General features: G+C 44.6%; 3 protein-coding genes across 4 annotated transcripts; 1 reads left to right on the top strand and 2 right to left on the bottom strand.

The window, feature by feature from the left end:
• Positions 1–42: 42 nt before the first annotated feature.
• LOC128752316 (ras-related protein Rab-11B) lies at positions 43–2972 on the bottom strand. Its single transcript, XM_053853391.1, has 5 exons — positions 2738–2972; positions 1474–1669; positions 994–1187; positions 840–920; positions 43–729 (listed from the first exon to the last, which is right to left on the bottom strand). The coding sequence occupies exons 1-5, from the start codon at positions 2775–2777 to the stop codon at positions 584–586; spliced, it is 657 nt and encodes a 218-aa protein (XP_053709366.1). The 5' UTR covers positions 2778–2972; the 3' UTR covers positions 43–583.
• Positions 2973–3165: 193 nt separating this feature from the next.
• On the top strand, positions 3166–10543 carry LOC128752478 (signal-transducing adaptor protein 1-like). 2 transcript variants are annotated; one of them, XM_053853726.1, is made up of 12 exons: positions 3173–3617; positions 5378–5449; positions 5969–6088; positions 6169–6225; positions 6318–6457; positions 6547–6678; positions 7064–7133; positions 7844–7946; positions 8019–8108; positions 8604–8663; positions 8777–8974; positions 9669–10543. In XM_053853726.1, exons 1-12 carry the CDS (start codon positions 3531–3533, stop codon positions 9719–9721), a joined length of 1182 nt encoding a protein of 393 aa, XP_053709701.1. In that variant the 5' UTR covers positions 3173–3530; the 3' UTR covers positions 9722–10543. The 2 variants fall into 2 exon arrangements, with proteins under 2 accessions (XP_053709702.1, XP_053709701.1); XM_053853727.1 differs by lacking the exon at positions 8019–8108 and having other exon boundaries at positions 3166–3617.
• On the bottom strand, positions 10417–18928 carry fsd1 (fibronectin type III and SPRY domain containing 1). The gene is made up of 13 exons (XM_053853725.1): positions 18758–18928; positions 17462–17557; positions 17264–17395; positions 16934–17035; positions 16734–16756; positions 15591–15712; positions 13929–14138; positions 13765–13863; positions 13546–13693; positions 13351–13433; positions 12018–12269; positions 11503–11591; positions 10417–11435 (listed from the first exon to the last, which is right to left on the bottom strand). Exons 1-13 carry the CDS (start codon positions 18770–18772, stop codon positions 11325–11327), a joined length of 1482 nt encoding a protein of 493 aa, XP_053709700.1. The 5' UTR covers positions 18773–18928; the 3' UTR covers positions 10417–11324.
• Positions 18929–19752: the final 824 nt, after the last annotated feature.

Raw genomic sequence — 19752 nt, 5'->3', positions numbered from 1 at the left:
CATAGATGAAAATGGGTGTCAAGCGAATAGCCACCGGAACTGTTCCATTTTGTCGAGAATTTTATTGTAAATGTATCCAGTCGTTCATTTGAAAGTAAAACAATGACAACTTAAGCCAAGTATTCTTCAATAAATACATCATGACATTATTTTTGGCATGAAAAGTGATGTTCGAAGAGTCACAGTCTGATGACTAATACTGCTCCACCATGTTCGACTAAGTGCCTTCAGTTTATTTACACAGCACCATCTAGTGGTAACTATTGAAATGTTCCACACCTTCCCTGTACATGACAAATGTTGTAGTAGAGTTCTAACAACTTCACAGGCTTCATAGAGAGAGTGGCGACCGCCTCATGGTTCCCATGCGGCAGGAACCTTCACACCGACTCGACTGACCAAGTGAAATCAAAAGGCTTCAGTAAGTTTTTCGTTTATGGCAGAAAAGCAAGTAAAAAGAGCACAAGTGGATTTAAAGGACAAGAGGAAATAAAGAAAGGAGTTTGGCCGTGAGCAGGAGCACGGGACAAAAAGTGCACAGGCGATATGACGTGGTGGTGGTGGTAGTTGTGGAGGTGAAGGGTCACAGACTCTGGCAGCACTGGAGTTTGTTGCCTTTCTGGCCGTCAGTGGTCGGCGGTACGCTGATGTCCACCACGTTGTTGCCTGGAGACTCGTCATGTGCAGATCTGTCTGCTATCTGCTTCTGTGAGACGATGCGGTAGATTTCTGGGGGAAGGAAGCAGACCCTCATCTGCAACAGGCCTCTCATGTCCAACAACATCTGTAGCACCAGACATGTTTGTGTCAAACGGTGAGGAGTGATGGCTCCCTCCTACCTGTTAAAATGTTCTTGAAAGCTTCTTCGACATTAGTCGAGTCCAGCGCTGATGTCTCAATGAATGAAAGTGTATTCTTCTCTGGAGCAGGATGGTTGGAGACACATAGAAATATTCAATACAACATCAACCACGCCGGATAAGAGTGACGTACCGGCAAATGCTCGGGCCTCGTCGGTGGGCACAGCTCTCAGGTGACGAAGGTCGCTCTTGTTCCCCACCAGCATGATGACAATGTTGTTGTCGGCGTGATCCCTCAGCTCCTTCAGCCAGCGCTCCACGTTCTCATAAGTCAGGTGTTTAGCGATGTCATAGACTAGCAAGGCTCCAACTGCACCCCGGTAGTAACTGGTGAGGGGAGCACACTTCAGTTAAGATGACTGGATCTGAAACTCATAACACATAAATCCCAATGGTGCTTTGTCACATAAATATCAGGGGACAAAGGGGACTTGCATGAGTTGAAAAATGAGTAAAATTTCAAACTACTTCTGTTCTGGCTTGAACCCATGCTGAGAGTCTAACTCGGACACTGCTCCTCAGAAATGTTTTCGTCAGATTTTTTGGTTTATATAAGACAGGAATATCGTCCGAGTCTGTCCCCGGGTGGTTGTTAAGAAATGAAGTGACTCACGCCGAGGTGATGGCTCTGTAGCGCTCCTGCCCAGCAGTGTCCCAGATCTGAGCCTTGATGGTCTTCCCGTCCACCTGGATGCTGCGGGTGGCAAACTCCACCCCGATGGTGCTTTTACTCTCCAAGTTAAACTCATTCCTTGTGAAGCGCGACAACAGGTTACTCTTTCCAACTCCTGAGTCTCCAATGAGAACAACTGGGCAGAGACAACAAGAGACACTTCACCTGGTGATCACAAACAAGCAAGTCGCTAAAGATGAGACAATCATCACCACCTTTCCATTGAGTCACCAGTGCCTGGCTCAGCCGACACACTTATCCTCACAGATGCTTCAAGTGGACTCTGACCTTTTCTGTACAAATGAATGAGGAGGTACGACGTATCACGGCTGTAGATTCAACTTACAAGCAAAATGACGCAACTCCTCCTTGATAAACGGAGGACTTTGGTCTGCTTGTGAGTCCAGCAGGAAGGAGCTGGACACAAAATGCCTCATTGGCAAATCTGACTCGACACTTTTCCAAGGTCTCTGCTCCTGAACCAGCCATAATAATCTTGAATGGAGCCAGGAAACGGCAACTGCGGCAGCCCAATCCAACAACCTCCGGCAGGTGGAGGGCCACCATTTGTACCAGTGGATTAAGGTGTATATGGTCAATGAAACAGGAACCTAAATGAGGAAGCCTCAGCCACCGTGTGCATAGTTACAGAGACGCTCCACAACCGTCACACCGTCACTGTGTTTTACCGCAACACAATTTGTAAATAGGCAAAGCAGCTACAACGTTTATTTCCCGACTCCTGTGTTACCACAATCTTCGGCGTCAGTCATGTGACCGACAGGTGACTAGACCAGGTGTAGGGCCCGCCCAGTCAGCGGAAGCTGGTTCCGACTCACAGCTCTCTGGAGCCACAGCTCCAAAGTAAAAGAAAGGAAATAACGATTGGTGCCACTTTAGACAATGACAGCACGATTAGCTGTTAGCTAGGGAGGCTAGCGCGACACCTTCTTTCCCTCGCTCACCAGCGGCGTACCGATCTAGTGTGAACCGCCAACGGAAGACTAGCTGCCAAATGTTAGTCAGGAGTGTTGGGCAACCGGATGTTTTCCAGTGTTGGAGGCACCGCGGTCGAAGAGCCGCCCGGCTAACCGCGGCTAGCTGCCACCGCCAGCTGATGCTAGTACCGTTAGCAGGGCGTGCTAAGGCTCGCAGTGGCTTTCAAACGCGCCGTACACCCGGCGAGCACAAGAGCCAGGCTCACCTTTGAACAAGAAGTCGTACTCGTCGTCTCTGTTGCCCATAGTGTCGCGGTGATGGCAGGAAGCGTCTCCTCTGGGAACTGGGTGTTGTTCGAGACGCAGGAGCCGCAGTTGCGTAAAGATCAGCGACGGTCCGCCCGCGTCATACGCTGCAGTCACGTGACGCCGTCACTCGGCGACCAGGTCGGAGTCGCTTCAGTTTGAACGGGGACTTGGCGGCCATCAGCAGAACTTAGAATCACCCGCAGACACCAAGACTTGGTTTCACTTATCATGTTTTATCAGCCTTTCAAACTGGATAAAAGTCACGCCGGCCTTTGTTTACCGCGCGAACTAACCTCTTTTATCTGAAAACACGCTCGTCTGAGGGTTAAAATCAAACGTTGATCCTCTTAAATAGCCAACATTTATATGAAAATATCTGCTTAACAAATGCGAGGTATAATGCTAGGTACAGGTATAAAATACACGATATCAAATTCACGGAATGTACCGGCAGCAGAGGGCGCCATTAGCCGCGTTCGTCATGAATTCTAGGTTGATTTACGAGCAGACTACTTCGACACATCGCACGAACCTTGTGTTACCGGGAAATCCCTCACTTTATCCATCGCACAGGTGCTGTAAAGACCGCCTCCCTGCTCCTCAGCCAATCAGAGCGCAGGGCGACGCTCCCAGTCTGTCTGCAGGTGCAGGTGGACTCAGGAGACGGTTCCGCTCGTAGGTCATTCCAAGACCCAGAGCAGAAAGGACAAGTCATACTTGCTGCACAAGGCGCATAGCGTGAGTCTCGGGATGGCAAAAAGACCCGGACGGCAAAGGCACCAGCTGCCACACTGTTATTTTGAGGGGTTTCTGGAGAAGAGGTCGTTCAAAGACAAGGTCAGGTTCCGTTGAATGTTTTATCTTTTTCTCATAAATTACTGACTAAATAACGATTCCATGTCGATTTAGCGTGCGTGTGTTTATTGTTTGTTTAACGACAGATTATATTATTATATCTATTAGAGGAAACCAGACAATAAATAGCTTATTGATCACAGAAACTTGGGTCACAACTCGTGTCCTCCAAGGCACCAGGTGATTAAGACACTTTGGTCCACATGAAACTCTTTTTAAATTCATGAATGTTTGTTTTTAAATCTCCTATAATACATTGTAATTACATTTGAGAGTGATTCAATATTTTTTCAATATTTATGTGGGCCCACCTCTATGGGCTATTTCAGACTCAGAAGGACATATATAAAATATTTAGTACTCTGCATCCATTTGTTTTTTGCCGCTCAACCGTTGTCTAGCGCATCAACAATAGTAACTGGAGTTTATTTTAATTACATGTTTTCGATGCTTACTGTTATGCACATGTGTTAAAGTGCTATTACACCCTGGGTCAAGTTTTTTGTTTTGCAGTTCAAGGGATTTTTTTTTTATGTATAAGTAAACTAGATATGACTAACTCCTTAAAAAGTACAGGCTTGTAAATCTAAGTAAGGGAATCCAAAACACGCATTTACTCCAAATATAAACAGAATTCAGCCAATAATAAATTCAAAACGTCAAATTTAACTGTCAAATAACGATGGATTTTTTTTGTTATATTTCACCATGATTATAATATGATCCCAATTTTGAGACAAAACATTTCTTCAACACCTGTTTTATTCCTTTTGCCTTTCATACATCTTTTATTTTATCGTCTCACAATAACACTGAGTGGTTCATTGAATGGTTTAAGTGTATCAAAGAACTGCTTCATTTCTCTCACTTTGTTTCTGCATGTGGTGTGGAGCTAACTTTTTGTGATTTCTTAAAAAGGAGGTCAGAGGATAGTTTGGCTGTGTGTTTGCATATGTATATGCAAATGTGGCATACTACGTTGTTTTTGTGAGATTTCCTTGTCTGGAATATTGAAATGAACCACTAGTTTTTTGGAATGTTTGTGCAACAGATTTCATCAATGCAGTAATGCAGTTGACATTCTTTTTTTTTCTAATTTGATGGATGATATTGTGATTTCCACAACAGATCTGATAAGATGTCAATCGGTGCATGTAGGATGTTTTGTTCCAGGTTTGACCCCAGGAGTGCAGCAGAATATTTTATGGAAGCGTGCTTCTTTACAGGTTCCCAAGATTCTCAAATCAAACCTAAAGGAGGCCTTACGTTGTTGAAGCCTGTCTGTCATCTGCTGCTAAATATCAATGTCTTCACTCCACCTGACACTGTCAATTATCTGTGCTATATTCACTTGAAGAAAAAGTCCCTCTAACTGGTTCAACCTCATATCTGCACCTCTTGCCACAGACTTTAGAAGAAGTGAGGCACGGAGAGATAAACTGGAAAGGCAGGCTTGAACAATGTGTTTTTCTACCCCCTCCTTCACAGATAACACACACCGTGCTCAGGGAGAGATTATACAATCACAGGGGAAACAAAAGACTGACCCACTCAGGCAGAGAAAACACGTTGACTTGGACATAAAGCTGACATTTAGATCTCTGAGCAAAGGTTATCCTTTAGCCTCAGAGTGCCGCCTCAGCCGCCTTCACTCCTTTCCTTCACGTTTATTCGGTTGTCCATTAACAATCTTTCCACTTCAGTCTTTGGTTTTTATTTGAAAATGTCTGTTTTCTTTACAGAAATCCCGCAAACTCTGGGCCAGCCTTTGTGGACACACTGTTTTCTTCTACAATGACAAAAGAGAATCTGAGGTTGTTTTCTTTTAATAGCAATAATAATATTAGCAATAATAATAATAATAATTTAAGTTTAAACACCTAGAACCTAAATACCTGACTGATGCCAGAGCTAATCTTGTTATTTATTCCTTTTTTTTTTTTAATAATCTTATAGCCACATTACATAGTGGTTGTAAGTTTTCATCACTTCCTTGTTTAGATTCTTTAGGATTCCGTTTGAGCAGCTTCAGTACACATCATGATGAATCTCTTTGGTCTAGTTTTGTGTAAAATACCTGATTACTTGGTTGTAAAAAAAAAAACAAAAAAAAAAAAAAGAAAAGTAATAAATCTGCCAAGATTCTAGCGTTGAGTTTCAGCGTGAATTATGTCGTGGTCCCATGAATTGAATCCTAGCCCTTAACACAGAGGTGGCCATTGAGTTATTTTCGGTTCAGTTATGTTATGTTATTTTCTTCACCAGTAGCCTATTGTTGCCTTGAGGCAACACTACGGTGGATTAATGTAACCGACCTGTCAATGTCTCATTAGTACATCGAGAAGCTGGATCTCACTGGACTAGTTTCAGTCACCGACGACAACAGCATCGATCGAAACTTGGATGCAGCGAGACTGAACCTGCAGATGAAGGACGGGCTGATCAAACTGACGGTGAGGGAAATGCCTTCATTGTTTTTGTTTGTGTGAATCAACAAACACTGACTTTTGTTATTTCCTTACTGACCTTGTAGTTGCCGAATGCGGAGGCCCGAGAGCTGTGGAAGGGTTTCCTTTACTCTGTGGCTCTGGTGGGTTTAACCCGGAAACACACTGATGAGAAATATAAAAATCTGCCTGTGACCCGTTATTGTGTAACTAACTGTTGTGCGTATGTGTGCAGCTGTCTGTTCCGACGTCCATCAACCTGCTGCCTGGACAGATCCACACGCTGAAAGAAACAGTGGAGAAAGAGATAGAGAGAAGAAAGAGCAGCCCTCCACCTGTCCCCGTCAAGCCGTCCAGCCACATCGACCTCCCCACGTGAGTGAGAGCATCAACATTCACTTGTACTGACTCGATCATTAAAGCTGCTGTTTGGAGTTTCATCCGTGTGCTTCATTACCCCTCAGATGCTTTCATAAAGTGTCGCGGGTGGAAGCTGAGCTGCTGCTGGACAAGGAGGCTCAGAGAGGAAACCTGCTGCTGAGGCCGGGGAGGGACGGAAACACGTATGCCGTCACCACCAGACAAGATTTCAACGGGTACATTCACACAAACGTGTCGCCCTTAAGTTTGAATAAGATGAAGGGTTGATGGCTGAAGTCCACACTAGTGTTGGTTTTCCATTATAGCGCAGACGTCACTGCCTCCACATTCCAGAGTCCAATTCAGATTCTCATTTCTGGTTTACATTTCTATAAGGTTCCTGTGTATTTATGTATTTTTATTCTTTATGTTTTCTCTTCACCAACATTCAACGTCATTTGAGATCCGGCAGATGAATTTCTGATTCAAAATATTCAGCTTTTATGACATGAGCAAGTTTAAAGCTTTTTTTTTTCCCCAACTACATTTCAACCTTTGGTCAGCCTCATGGGAATATTCCTCCACTGTCGATGGGTTCATTCCTCTCCGCTCTCCCCACAGTCCCGTCTACAAACACTACCGTGTGACCAGTGCGGAGGACGGCGGCTACAGCATTGACGTGGACAACCCAGTAAGTTCACATATCTCCCTCTGATTATATCATGTCTCAGTGAGTTACACAACCAGGGTATCGTACCTGCCTGTGGCAGAAATTGAGGAAACATATTTAACAAGTCTTCTGCGGAGCCAACAGCGATTGGTACCGTCACTGTCCTACTTGTGGTTGGATTCTTTTCAAATGTCAATCTTCTTTTGTTTATCTAGCCATAAATGAACCCTGAGAGCATAGTTTCACTGACTTTATTGAGAATATACTTCACCAAACGCACGCTGTCACTCACAACTGCTTCGTCCTTATGGTTGTGCTTTACTTCAGTCCGATTGCAACTCAGTTTCACATTTAAAAAATAGATCTTGTTGATGTCATTTGTCCCACATGGATTATTAGTCTCAAATATATTCTGCATTCCAGCAGAGGTGAAGGCCTCAGGTGCGATTCCCATCATTGCATTAAGTGGACGCCATGTTTATTGGAAAGTTTTGTTAGTCAGGTTTATGGACGTGTTGTGAACTGATGAGGAAGTTAGTGCAGAGCCTGTTTACCAGCAATAATGAACTGTCCTATTGTGTTGTGTGTCTTAGTTCGGCCATTCCCATGACTCACCAGTCATGACAGGATGAATTATCACCGGCCGGCCTCCATGGAGGCTCATTATTAGGTCAACGCGTGCCAGGCGTTATTGGGTCACTGCTTCCTCACGTGTCTTGCTCTGTGCACAGGTCCAGTGTGCCACGCTGCAGGAAGTGGTCAACTCCTTGGTTCAAAAAACAGACGGGGTCTTGATCCCTCTTCCTCAGGAGCAACAATACGCCAGGAAAATTTGTACGTGTCGACAATTCCTCTTCCCCAGCCTGTTCTTCTGTCTCACTGTCTGCGCTCTCTTGTCTGCAACAGCTTTTATCCGGTCTGATAATGAAAACGGGGAGAGGACAGAACAGAACGCGTGTGTACAAGCTTTGCCACCTGTCCCTCCACCAAAGCCAGGTACTAGTAATACCTGAGCACACAGACTCCTCTGACCTGTTGGGGAGGGCCTGCTGCTCAAGACCGAGATCACATTTCCAATTTTCGTCAATTTTCCTCACTTCAAAACCATTTGCCCTGAATAACATTATTAATTGAACAACTTTGATCGTCTTGGACGCTGACCCCATGAAAGCTCTTTCATTGCTGTCTAGTTAGTTTGAGTGCAGTCATCGTGTTTAATGAGTAACTGTAATGAGTAGCAATGGAGAAAACAACCTCTCTGATCAAGATTGTCAACTCAAGCGAACTGAGGAATGAACCTCAGCCACTCTACTGGTGCTACAACTTAAAAACTGCATTCACTTGAACCCAACAGAAGTAGTTTCAACCTCCACCACTACTTCTACTGCTATGAGATATTTTTCATTTTCTATCAAAAACACTGGTCTACTGAAATTTGTGTTTCTGTCATGAAGCGAGACCCTATTCCGACAACTTGTTTCGCCCCTCTAGTCACCACAAAAGTCCCGACGGAGCCACTGGCAGCAGTGACAAACATTTACCTGAATGAGGGTGAGTAAACACCAGTGAGGCGACTCCACCCCTCCCCCTGCATCATTCTCCAACACAAACAGGTAGAACTTCATTCCTCCTAATTCAGCTCTGTGTCCGCTCGCTCCTGGCAGGCGTTCCGCTGCAGAATTCCTCCGAGGCTCCTCCGCGGCCTCGCTCGTCATCATATTCCCCAGAAGTGGCAGGGAATTCTCAGATCATAATGCCTCCCGTTCCAGCGCCCCGTAAGAATACTCCCACCACGTCAGCGTCGCTCTGCATCCCCAGCAGAGATGCCAAAATGAGGACCCACGTCGACCCCCTGAGCCAGAGTGAGTCCCTCTTGTTCTCATTTCATGCACTCTCTGCCCAGCTCTGCAGTAGCGGAAATGTTTCCACAAAAACTGACTCAATCTCCAACATTATCATGGCAAGTCTTGGAAATATGTTTCCCGTTTCAGAAGGTGTGGATGCATTATGTAACATTCGGAAACAAATTATTTTCTAATAGTTTATTTTTTACAAGAAAAAAAACAAAAAAACTTAAGTGTTGGCAGTTTCATTATCTTAGTTCTCAACATTGTGTCAAAGTCAACAAATAACAGGGGCTCTGTATTTAGTAGTCCTTGCAGTAGCACACAGTAGACTGCTATTAGTTTCAGCATCTTTTAAGAACTATATATTTTTATTTCTCCTTTGTAATTGTAATAATTGTAATATTAAGTGAGCAGCTGTAATACATTTTGTAGTACAATATGCTGCTACATCCTTGTTTTTTTCACGAGGCTTTTAAACAAATATATGTTAAAATTATTTTTACTGATCTTAACAAGTGGAATGTAAAATCTGAACATACTACATACAGTTTTTGTATACAACTGTATACAAAGCGGAATCACAGAAGGTTTATGTTGAGTCAGAAATCGACTAGTGGCAAGTGTGAAAACACTGATCTAAAAGTCATATTGTTGCACTGGTGCTCTTGAAGTGATGATTAAACTTAATCATAATCTCATTTCTCTACAGCGATTTCAGAGCTCAAACTGAAACTGGAGAGACAGGCCAAGTGCCTGGAGTGACCCCTGGTGGTGGAAGACTCCACACGTAAAGCTGCTCTGCCTCCAGACCAAGCGGAGGCTGACTTACTGCTGCTTGCTCACTATGACGTCAGCGCCCCACAGCAGCCTCATGGACCCCAACTACTTGGAATTTTTCGTGTCTCAGAGTTGTACTTTTGCACGTTTCACTCGGTTTTGCACATTTTCATTGTTTTTATAGTGAAGGATTGGATCAGTGTTTTATGATAAATTGTTTTTACTGTATTGCATTTGTACTGTATAATGGTTTATGTTTTTTTTATGATCATTTCCTCATGCCAGCTTTAGTAGCGTCATCAATAACTCGACAAGTCACCATTGACCACAGGAGAGTTTAGAGACGCAGGTTTTGGTAATAATCGCGCCACTCGGAGCAACATTGACGCCGCTGAGTAGAACAATGGTGATTGACACCTCTGAAGGCTCCTCAAGTGAAGGCTTCAGACTCTTTCTGGACCATCTCAATATGACTTGCCACACCATGAAGGGACTGCAGTGTCATGTTGAGTAGCTGATTTTCAAGGTTCAGCAGTTGAAAGACAGATGCCAGCTTGCAATGAGATCACACGTTACACACCTCAAACTGTGGTCATAGTGGTGCAGTGTGAGAATAATACGTCTGGTGACAGGGAATGATCTCACAATTTTCACTGTGAAGTTTTGTGAACTCTGTCTTCCATTGTGTTTTATACAGACGAGGATAAACCTGTACCATATATCTGTAACGACACAAGCATGTATTAGTCACTTGTTTATTACCGCCATAACTGATGCAATAAAGTGGAAATATTACAACTATTTACAATAAACACAAATCTCTGTTTCCTTAAAGCATTGCAGGCTACACATCTCAAAGAAAGAAAACGTGTGCAAATATAAGAGAAGACAAACCAAAGGTTGGCGTGTCCAGATCCTAGATCTGCCCAAGTTGAATTGTCTAGCTAGCTACTGTATTATATTTGGACTAGAGGCTGTGAGTGTCTGGCTCGCCCACTGATCAGCACGTGATCTGGATGTAGAGAAACACAAGAAGATGAAGCATTTTAGCGTCCGACATGTAGAGGGAGCCTTTGCAAGTAGCATCTCTCATGTTTAACACTCTGATATGCATTACAAGGTGAACTGTTGTCTGGGCCAGAAGGAAGAGGGTTTATACTTCAGCTTACATGTGGGTGATAATAACCACTGAGTTATGTTGACACAGACACAAAACACTGTTTATATTTGAAGCAGGGAGCATACGGCTGACTTTTCTCTTTTGGACGATGAGATGGAAGGCACAGGGCGAGAGCAGACCCTTCAGCTGCAGCAACTCACAGAGCGACTAGTTCATGATGGAGAGGAGGGCAGCGGCCAGCGCTAAGTCTTTGCTCTAGCAGCAGTGGTACAGTGTTAAACAGATGTGTAGAGAGGACATAAAAAAAAAAAAAATAAGACTAATGACCCGAGCGTCACAGATTCCTGTCGACATGCAGCACTGGTGATGCTCCATCCTCGTGTGGTGGCTTCCACCGGAGCGGAGGTGCAGCTCTGTGGTGCTGATCGTCAGGTTTGGGAAGCGTCACAATGGCTGTGGATGCCCGAGTTAAGTGAGGCTGGCGTTTGAGCTGCTGGTGTTGCTGTTCTTCCGCTGGCCGCTCTGCACAACGCTGGGGACCTGCAGACCTGTGACCACGGAGAAACTCCCATTCCACACCTGCGGGCAGACGACGTGTCGTCAGGTGAGGAGCATCAGTGAAGGGGCTCAACGTAACTGCTCTCACCATGAAGGCAGGGATGACGGGCTGCTGGAACTTGGTTCTGAACGTGTGCAGCAGCTGCTTCGTTTTGCCGTTAAAGAACGATAGAACTCCTGAGCACAGAGTGAGAGTGATCAGTCTGCACAATAACCCTTGTGTCACAAAAGTGTCATGAGTCAAAGCCCTTGGATTTTATAACGCTCAACTTCTGCACTCATATATTGAAATGTTACATAAGATACCTTTAACTTTCATTTTAATAGTGTTTGACGTCCCTCAAACGACTGAAAAAACCCCGCAAACATGGCCGATATATCAGAGTTCTGCTACGCTGACTAGAAAAAACTTGTTCCAATATCTGTGATTTATATCGAGAATCTTGAAGTAAAACGCATATAACTTGAAACAATATATTATTGGATGATGTATTTCATTCTGTCCTTCTGTCTAGTGGTTTGACGGCCGTCACAGTATGTAAAGTGAGTATGTAGACGAAGGGCTTGACATAAAGGAATGGACAGGACAGTTCTGAGTCTGACCTTCCTCGTAGTTGCAGTAAACCCCCACACTGCACGGGATGGGACAGTCCAGTGTGCGAGCCTTGTTATTGTGTTTGGCTGTAAGACTCTGCTGCAGCCAGTTGTTCAGGTGGATGCACCACGAAGCCCCCGTCTTCCCCAGCTGGTCGAAGCGGCCCAGGCTCCGCAGAGCCACACCGGCAGCAAACGTCTTGCTCTCTTTGTCGAAGCGGACCTCCCAGTAGTGCTGGCCGGCATCAATCGAAGTGTCGGCTGAGGAACGGAAAAAGACCTTTATTATTATTTCTATGTTACGTAAATCATCGGACACAAGACGACAAATAAAACACTGCGTCATGTTGCATAACGTGGAACTCAGCGTGTTCCTGTTCTGTTCAAGAACTCTTACCACAGACGCTTGGTGACAGACTCTTGGCAGAAGAAATGAAGCGTGATCCTACACGTGACGACGTTTCTCACAGAAACCGTGGCTCACGGCTCTGAACATATTATTCCGAGTGCACCTCCGAACAAGTACTTCTCTGCTTCAAACCACAAGAGTTTGCTACTGTTCTGCACGGAGCAGACCATTGACAACTAGCCAAATCAGTGACAAAACACTTTGTTGTCTTCATTATTAAAACTTGCCTGTTCACTCAGTCAGTTCATATTTACAACAGGCCTTGGAGGGAAGCAAAAAAGCAAGAGTAGAAAAGTTTGCCATCTAGTAGGAACACCTGTGTACTGCAGGTAACAGGCAAAATAAGTTTAATAACGTAACTTCACTTTGGTTGTGCTAGCTGCTAGTTAATACTGTGGTTAGTTAATGTCATTTGAGATTATGATTGTTAGGTTTTAGCAAAACGCCCCCCCCAGTATGTGTTGGTTATTCAAGATTACAACGTTCAAATGTAAAAAAGAACCGCTCAACCAAATCTGTAAATATAAATATATCTGTGAATATGTCTATAAAATTGTTTTTCCAACACCTTTACATATAACACAACTAGCACTCAAATCACGCTCCTTTGCCTCAGTAAACCCATCGCTGCAGCGGAAAATAAAATGTTACCATCAATATTCGTATATTTAATAATGTAATATTTGATTTTCAAAATTGCACTAAGCGCTCAGGAAGTATTATACTGAGAAGCTTGCCTAACTCTGTATCATGAGTCAGGGCTACACCACAACAGCGGGTCCTAGTGCCGGAGTGTAGGGGGCTACAGTTGGGGTAACAGTTAATGTTCTGCGTGGGACAAATCTTCCAGGAGTAATGTTACTGTAAAATGCATGCACACCCGTGATGTCGGCGACCAGATGGTCAATAAGGAGTAAATCTGTCAGAGCTTACCCAGCACCGTGTAGGACTCAGCAGTGAAGCGGTCCCGGCTCGGCCGGGTGATAGGTGCTCTCTTTGGGGACATGAGGGCCGACCTGCGGGAGGAGAGGAGCCATATTCCAGGAGTTATGCCCAGTATTAAGATTGTAAACACTGTCACTTCTTTCTGCCCTGAGACACAACCCTCATCTGCATATATCTACTGACCTGGCCGGCGACTGCATCGGTGAGTTGGTGCGATTCTTCTCCTTGCGCATGTCTTGCACTTTCCCTCCACTGCTGTCCCACTCCACACTCAAGTCCTCTATCTTCAGGTTCTGGTGGGCCGACCCAGAGTCCAGTTTGAAGGAAAATGCTGTAACATGAATAGCCAATATTCAGTCTCCATGTCCACCAAAGTCAGATAGGTTTGGCATGTGACCTCACCGTGGGTTTCTAGGGTCACAGGCTCAGAGAATTCTCCGGCCACCGCCTTGTTACAGGCCTTCACTCTAAAAGTCATGTACCGGGTATCGAAGCGCAAACCTGAGGAGAAAACATTTTCACTTTCAACACATCCGCCACATTTTCTCGTCCCCTCCAGGTCCGACCTGTGAGTGTGTGCTCCGTCTCTTTGATCCCCTCCACCACCATCCAGGGGTAGTCCTCTCTGATGCGTGGCGGACCTTCATGGTTGGTGCGTCGATGTTCTAGAATGTAGTGGTCTATCTTGCTGTCGGGCTGCGGCAGGCTCCACACCACGCTCACCGTGTTGTCACACACCTGACACTCCGACACCTGGATCTCCGGAGTGGCAGGGACTGGAGACACACATACAATGACTTGGAGATCACATTCCATCTCTAGAAAGTTAGGCCATGTTTGAACTCAAGGTTCTCAAAGATCACTGCTCAAATTACCTAAAGTCACATCAACACATGATTTGAACACACTCTGAGTGGGCTCCTTGCTGAGAAAAAAACGTGCTGATAAGCAGAAACTTGATGTCGCCTCTGCGTCTCGACAAACAAAATATGACCACAACAGCTTGAGGAGGTAAACGACAAAGCCACATGCAGCAGCAGACACAGCTGCAAAGCAATACAGTCGTCTGTGACTGACCGCAATCAGGAAACACAAAGGTCCACGCAGTTCTAGTGGCCTGATTATGAAACTTCTTAAGAGCAGTTGTTTGCAGGCATTTTTGCTGCAAGAAAAAAATTTCCCATCACCTACAAACATTTAATGACAGGCAATCAAGTCTGGATGAAGACAGGATATTACAATGAAAATTAAAAAAAAAGTCGCTGCCTGGGAGCTCAAATGTCAAGGCGCCTAGCGTAAAACTGTAGTGCCGTAAGGCGAAGCAGATAAGCACAGGCTGAGACATGAAAGTTGTCAATGAGAAGTGGGCGACTGGTTTCCCAGGGGGTGAAAAGTTGTCAAGACCACATTATGCAAGTGTGTCACGTCCGTAATGACAAATACAGAACAGTTTCACGGCACCATCACTTCAGACAGAGACAACGGAATCTTTCTGGTCCTACGGCGAGACAAGAGACAGACCAGCACCTGTTCTGACGCCTCCCTTCCTTGATCTCCACGACCTCCTCCACTAATAAGCAGCCTAGAGTAGCAGGAGCTTCACTCAACCCTTGTCTGCTGCTGTTACCTTTGGCTTCTTAAACTAATTCCTATAAAAGACTACGTAATCAGAGCGAGAAATGAAGAAGAAATAAATTAAGATGAGAGTGATTTTCAATACAGAACATAGTGAATATTTTAAAAATATATTTCAAAACTGAGTCAAAATGAAATTAAATTAAAAAACAGTAAATAGAGAAGTATGCACTTTAAAACCAATGGATATACTCAAACAATAATGAAAAATGTTCTCTTAATTTCACCCTGACCTCATGAGGGCAGTAGAAAAACAAAGGGCCAGAGCTCAATAGCAAACTGCCACATCTACTATGAGAAAGTGTAGGTGAAACACTCACACAAAAGTGCCTCTTTCACCAGCTGACTTAGGTTTGCAACAAATCAAACCCAACCAATAAAATGCAATAACTGATAGACGGAACAATATTCATAAGCAATAAGCATAAGCAAGGCGTTGCCGTTTTGCAAAGGAAACCATAAATGAATAAATAAAAAGCATCCCTGCCTTAAAATCATGTCTGAACATGACTCCTCACTCTGTATCCCAAACCAACCCATCACCTCTGAATGAGACCTAAAAAAAGATGTAAAATACTGTGTTTTATACCGACCTGGGAGGAACTTGAGACCCTTCAGCATCTCCCTCTCCTGGCTGAAGTCCACCATCAGATGACTCATGTTGTCGCTGGCTTTTGCCTTCAGGGAGAGACGGAAGGCCGGAGCCATCGTCACACTGCACACAAGGGGAAACACAATGAGACACCAAGTTCAAAACATAAAAGACTCTTGAATCAACAAGGATTCAGAACAGAGTTTCTAATACAGTCTGCTTGGGATTGAATTCAATATTCAACTGAGAATCAAAGAGGGCAACTCTGAATAGGATTTGAATTTCTTTACACACGAACGCAACACTTGAAGAAGCATCTTTGTGTGTTGTTTTCAATAAATCGAACAGACTTTCACACCAGTGAAATCTGAAACACACCAGCTCACAACAAACCTGTTTGCTAAAACACAAACACTAGAAGTGACTCTAAAACTAAACTTTGAATTGAAAATAAAGACACAGAAACACAAGAACCAATAGAAGTAACACAAAAAATGGAATGACCTTACAAAACAGGCGACCAAACACAGGAATATGGGAAAAACAGACACAGAAGAAAGAAGAAATTCCACACAACACACTATTGGAGGAAGACAAAGGTTAATAAAACCACAGGAAGAAGAATATAAGTGAGAAAAAATAAAGAACAACACAACTATTAAAATATAGACAAGCACAAGCCACAACAAACAACACAAGAATAAAGGTGGGCATTAGAAAGAACAACAAAGCATGAAAACAACACACAAAGAAGGTGTCTGTCATATTCTGATTTCACATGCAAATGTTTCTGCTGTCTCTTACATGAGGTCAATGTTGACCCTTGACTGAATATTGAATCAACTTAAGGAGCATAACTCAGACTAGACGGGAGGAGAGTGTTCTAACTAGAGCAACTACTCTGACTGAACTCATCGTCTGGGGCCACCATGAGAGAATGAAGCAGGGAGGGAGGGGGTTGATACGGGATGGTACCGCTACAGTGACAGTGGGACACACAACAACAACAACAACAACAAAAGGCTCTGAGTGGGTGTCGTCTACGGAATGATGGGAGGAGTGTGGGACATGCATGATATGACACGAGACATCAGACGGACTACAGCTGCTGATGAAGGGGAGAAACAGATGTGCAGTACCATACCTATCCTTAATGTCTTTGGCCGCCTGGCGTGGAGAAGCAGAGGGGGCAAGAAAAGAGAAGAGAGGAGAGATACGGAGCGGAGAGATGACTGAGTGTTGTGGAGTCAAACAGAGCACTGCAGCTGCGAGTGCAAACATTTCTGGACGGTAAACTAACACCATGAATCATTTAAAGGCACGGGGGCATTTGGGGTCTGTTACCTGAGAGAAGCTGTCCGTCTGGGAGGAGCAGAGCGTCTGATTGGCCAGCTCCAGCAGTTCCTCAGAACTCTCCAGGGCTTTGGATCCGGCACTCAGCTGACTCTGAGAAACAAAAACCCGACAAGGTTCAGTCCATAGCCTATCACGTCACCTTGTAGCACAACAGCATCATTGTTCTCACAGCAACAACAAGGACATGGGCCACATCACTTGAGAGTCATGGTTCTGCTCCCGAGGCTTTCGATGACAAACCCACCCAGGCTCAGCAACACATATACCGGCGTGCTAATGTCTGTATTGACATAGTCTTCCATATCACACCACACATACCTGAAGTTCATAGGTGCGACTGGCTCGCTCCTGTTTGATGTGCGTCAACATGCTCTCCTTCATCTCGTCCAGAATAGTGTGCAGGGAGCCGAACTCTGACTCCAGGTCCTCCTGAACTCTGTTGGAGTTGGCCTGTGGTATCGAATAAAGGAGGGTTTCAGGGGTGACATGGTGAAACAAGAATTACCGCCCACCTACCTCCAGGTTGTCCAGGCTCTGTTTGAGACCGCAGACGAAGTTGGAGATCTCTTCATTCTTGTTGGCGAGAGTCTGGATGATCTTGCGCAGAGACTCCTGCAGAAAAGAAAAACGATTGTTGGAGACTACCCCTAAATACGGGGTGACTATTGAATCGCTCACACACGTGCCAGTGTGTGCACCTTCACGTGTACAGCCACCATATTTTTAGCTCAGAATTATAATGGTGGGAAATGCCTTGAAGGGGTTTTTCATCTGGACGCAGAAATTCACACTCATCCAGGACTCAACAGAGAAAATGGAAAGAAGTGCATCGTACCAGAAAAAGGTGAAAACATGTCAGCAGTCCTGACCGGACAACAGTGGTTTTGTTGTTTCTTAAATAGATCACAAACAAGACCGGGGAAATATTGAATTGCATATTTTGTGGTTCATATTATGGTCATTTGGCTAATTATCAGTTTATGATCTGGATGACCTGAGTCTTATAAACAAGCTCATATAGTCAGACACAGTTAAAAGAATACTAAATGGGGCTGGACAGGAGAGCAAAGGTCACAGAAGTCAAATATCATTTCCGATCATTCCCACATGTCCATATTCATCATTGGACGATCTTCTTACATGGACAGTTCCTCTTGAAACACAAATCTGATTTTTCTTTTTTTAGATCTAACAATACTCTGATAGGGACCTCACGAATTTCCAGTGGGTTTCCAGTCTTAGTTGGGGTTACTCCAGCTATGGGATGTTTGTGATGACCATCACCCGCGGACTGGGGTGTGTGACTCGGAAGACTGAAACCGGAAACGAGCGTCGTCTCGGAGGGGACGCAGAGGTAGGGAGCTGGCCCGGCTGCAGGAGGGAGGACGCTTCACGGACGGAAGGATGCACATTCATAATTCAATCATGCAGCTCAGCAAGCAGAGCACAGCCGTCTTTAAAGCTGCAGCCACCTAAGAGATGGCCGATTATGTAAATCCATTCTGTCCGTTATGTCCCCGTGAAAACAAAACTCCCGACCACTTCGCCATTCACTCGCTCATTCATTCATACTTCAGGACTCGAAGGTGCGGTGAAGAGAAGCTCCACCAAGGCCCACAGACCATCATTCCGTCAGGTTTATGTCACATTGGTAGATCACCACTGTGAGCAATCCCCCTCATCCTGATAAGCCGGTATGTGATAAGAGCGAGCGGTGTAAATACGATCCCGCTGCAGCGGACCCTCCTCGGTCCTTTGTACGCTACGCCCTGAACGTCTCCCCCATCAGAGACACCTGTTCCTCCGGCTCACCTTCTGGTCTCCCATCTCGCCGCTTCGAGCAACTGGAGCTGATGGACCTTCAAACACAGCTGCGAATTCACCCCCGTCGCCTGCCTTCGCTATATCAAAGCAGCGGCGGTGGAACCGATGCTGCCGGAGAGCGACACATCCTCGGACGGACACAACCACCAACGCCTTGGGCCGGAGTGAGTTTTGCGCATGCGCACGATGAGAATTGTGGGTAGTGATGTTTCTGCGGGTGTAGTGATGGTGGCGCCTTCACGTACTTCAGGGAAATAGGGTGTCGTTTATTCGTTTTATTTTAGCATAGTTTGTTCATTCATTTCAATTTCATGAAAATGGCTTAAAACACAAGAGGTTTGATGCAATAAGAAGAAGAAGAAAAGAAGAAAATTAGACATTATATTCGATGGCTTTTAATAACAATAAATCTAGCTTTAAAGTAAAATAGTTTCAAACCAATATCAAACCAAACGTCCACCCAACCTCGCCAGCTTAACCGTTGCTGGGTGGCAGGCGCTGCTGATTCAACAAGAAGCACCAAACGACCTTTTTAAAGTGACTCAATGCACTCAATGCATCTTTTTATATTTAGGAATCCAAAAAGCGAGCCATCATCTAAAGTACAAGAATCTTAGTTTCATTGAATTTACTTTGAAAGAGACCTCTAAATAATTGTTTCATCAGTTTTGTGGGGTTTTTTTGTGAGGCCTCCATTGTAAAAATATTCAATATATTTCTGTATATCTTAATACAAATCTCTCTGTTGAGCTGAATATCAGCTGTTCTACTTCAGGGATTAAGTGTAGTCACACCACAACCCACATGGTAACAAGTCTCTAGTTTCTCCTCTTTGGTTTACACACATTTCCTGTCATCAATTGATTCCACTCGACCCTATATAAATGCAGTGTAGCATTCAGAATGTCAGATTTGTTCAATGAATATGGCTTCTGATGCAGTATCTAGCGCATCATGGAGGCGAGTCCCCTCCCACCACCCAC

The sequence above is a fragment of the Synchiropus splendidus genome, chromosome 1 (assembly GCF_027744825.2).
Source record: "Synchiropus splendidus isolate RoL2022-P1 chromosome 1, RoL_Sspl_1.0, whole genome shotgun sequence".
Lineage (NCBI taxonomy): Eukaryota > Metazoa > Chordata > Actinopteri > Syngnathiformes > Callionymidae > Synchiropus > Synchiropus splendidus.
Note: the sequence above shows the minus strand (reverse complement) of the source record. Positions and strands in the feature narration are given on the sequence as shown.

Coding starts and splice junctions, on each gene's coding strand:
- LOC128752316 (XM_053853391.1), bottom strand. CDS start 2,777: ATGGGCAACAGAGACGACGAGTACGACTTCTTGTTCAAAG. Junction 1,670..2,737: donor GTACGACTTCTTGTTCAAAG/GTGAGCCTGGCT, acceptor GTCTCTGCCCAG/TTGTTCTCATTGGAGACTCA. Junction 921..993: donor CGAGGCCCGAGCATTTGCCG/GTACGTCACTCT, acceptor ATCCTGCTCCAG/AGAAGAATACACTTTCATTC.
- LOC128752478 (XM_053853726.1), top strand. CDS start 3,531: ATGGCAAAAAGACCCGGACGGCAAAGGCACCAGCTGCCACACTGTTAT. Junction 6,679..7,063: donor ACCAGACAAGATTTCAACGG/GTACATTCACAC, acceptor CTCTCCCCACAG/TCCCGTCTACAAACACTACC. Junction 8,109..8,603: donor TGTCCCTCCACCAAAGCCAG/GTACTAGTAATA, acceptor TCGCCCCTCTAG/TCACCACAAAAGTCCCGACG.
- fsd1 (XM_053853725.1), bottom strand. Junction 17,036..17,263: donor GTCGCACCTATGAACTTCAG/GTATGTGTGGTG, acceptor TTTGTTTCTCAG/AGTCAGCTGAGTGCCGGATC. Junction 13,864..13,928: donor GACGGAGCACACACTCACAG/GTCGGACCTGGA, acceptor TTTTCTCCTCAG/GTTTGCGCTTCGATACCCGG.